Source organism: Plasmodium reichenowi, chromosome 14 (genome assembly GCF_001601855.1).
Source record: "Plasmodium reichenowi strain SY57 chromosome 14, whole genome shotgun sequence".
NCBI lineage: Eukaryota > Apicomplexa > Aconoidasida > Haemosporida > Plasmodiidae > Plasmodium > Plasmodium reichenowi.
The window spans coordinates 83656-85310 of record NC_033659.1 but is presented as its reverse complement, the minus strand read 5'-3'; the positions used below and the strand labels follow the sequence as shown (position 1 = coordinate 85310).

Here is a 1655-nt window from a genome sequence, read left to right as displayed (position 1 = left end):
TTTAAGGATATATTTAATCTCTAATAAATAAATGAAATAAAATAAAAATAATTATATCTTTTGAACTATTTATAATAATTTAATTTTTTTTTTTTTTTTTGTTATTTATATATTGAATATATATAATATTAAATATATTTCTATCATATTAATCTAAAATTTGCATACATACATATATATATGTATATATTACGTTTTTATATTTTTGTTTATCTTTTGATATTCTACAAGTATTTTCTTTTTCTTTCTCTTGATAATATTTGAGGATAATATCTAATGCATATTCTGAATTATATAGTATATTATTATCGTCTTCGTTTTTATTAAATTTGTTTATGAGGTAATTTTCTTCATCAGCATCTTTGAGGGAATAAAAAAGAGAAGAAACAATAATGTGTACTATATATATATATATATATATATATATTATTTGTTTAACCTATGTAGAATAATTCAGTTAATAATTCTAGATCTTCTTTTGTGTGTACTCCTATATAATTTAATATTTTTCTTATCTTTTCTTCTTCATCTTTTATATTCTATAATGTGCAATTATAAAAATATGCACACACATACATATATATATATATATATATATATATATATATATATATTTATTTATTTATTTATATATTCATCTTTACCGTTTCATCTATAAGAAATAAACATTCTTGTAATAATAACTTTTTAACTTTTTCTATTTGTTCAGGTGTCACTTTCTTCATGTTCATTTGTATCACCGTATTTTCATCATCTCATATATTGAGAAAAAAAAAAATAATAAAATAAATAAATCATAATATACATAATATATGTAATATATATATAATAAGTCCAATATAGGATGATTAAAAAAATGATGATAATGAATAAATATTTGATTGTAAGTAACAAACCTTTATGTGATGTCACTACATGGATATTTTCTTGTATTAAATATTTATAATTAGTTTCTTGGAAATCTTTTAAGAATATTTGTTCATGTATAATTTTATTAGCACTTATTAATTTTTCGATATATATCATAGCCTTCAAAAAGATCATATATACAATAATATATATATATAAAAAAATAAACAAGACATTTGATAATTTATAATTATACATGATAAAATAATTAATATATATTATTATTATTATTATTATTATTTTATTTTTTTTTTTTTTACTTCTTTTCTTTGAAGATCCCAAGCTTTTGCATACTTTTTCTGGAAATTTTTTTCATAGCTTTTTTGTCTCTTTTGTAATTCAATAAATTGGTATTTTATTCTTTCATATTGATTAATAAGTTCATTGATGTTTTTCCTTAAACGAAAAATAAAAAGACATAAGCAAAATATATATATATATATATATATATATATATGTAAAGATACATATTAATATTATATATATATATAATATAAGCCAACATATAATTTCCTTACTTTGATTTAATCTTATAGTTGTAATAATATGTTTTAAGAGACAAGAGCGATTCTCTTAATTTGTTTATTTCTAATTTATAAAAATTGATTAATTTTAAATTATAACTATTTTTTTGTTCTAATAATTTCCTGCTGTATAATTTTTTTTCTTTGTCCATGAGAATATGATTTATATTTTCCAAATGTGTTATATTATTATTCTATACAATATATATATGTATATATATT

At 17.0% G+C, this 1655-nt stretch overlaps 1 protein-coding gene across 1 annotated transcript in view; it reads right to left on the bottom strand.

The window, feature by feature from the left end:
• PRSY57_1402700 (hypothetical protein) overlaps nucleotides 1–1655 on the bottom strand; it is a gene marked incomplete at both ends in the record, with an annotated part of 3163 nt that continues 1508 nt past the window's right edge. The window contains 7 exons of the mRNA XM_020115250.1: nucleotides 1–20; nucleotides 194–360; nucleotides 440–539; nucleotides 645–754; nucleotides 897–1029; nucleotides 1170–1305; nucleotides 1428–1627. Of these exons, the coding sequence (XP_019969907.1) occupies nucleotides 1–20; nucleotides 194–360; nucleotides 440–539; nucleotides 645–754; nucleotides 897–1029; nucleotides 1170–1305; nucleotides 1428–1627 (866 nt within the window). Of the gene's footprint in view, nucleotides 21–193; nucleotides 361–439; nucleotides 540–644; nucleotides 755–896; nucleotides 1030–1169; nucleotides 1306–1427 lie in introns of the transcript that reaches the window.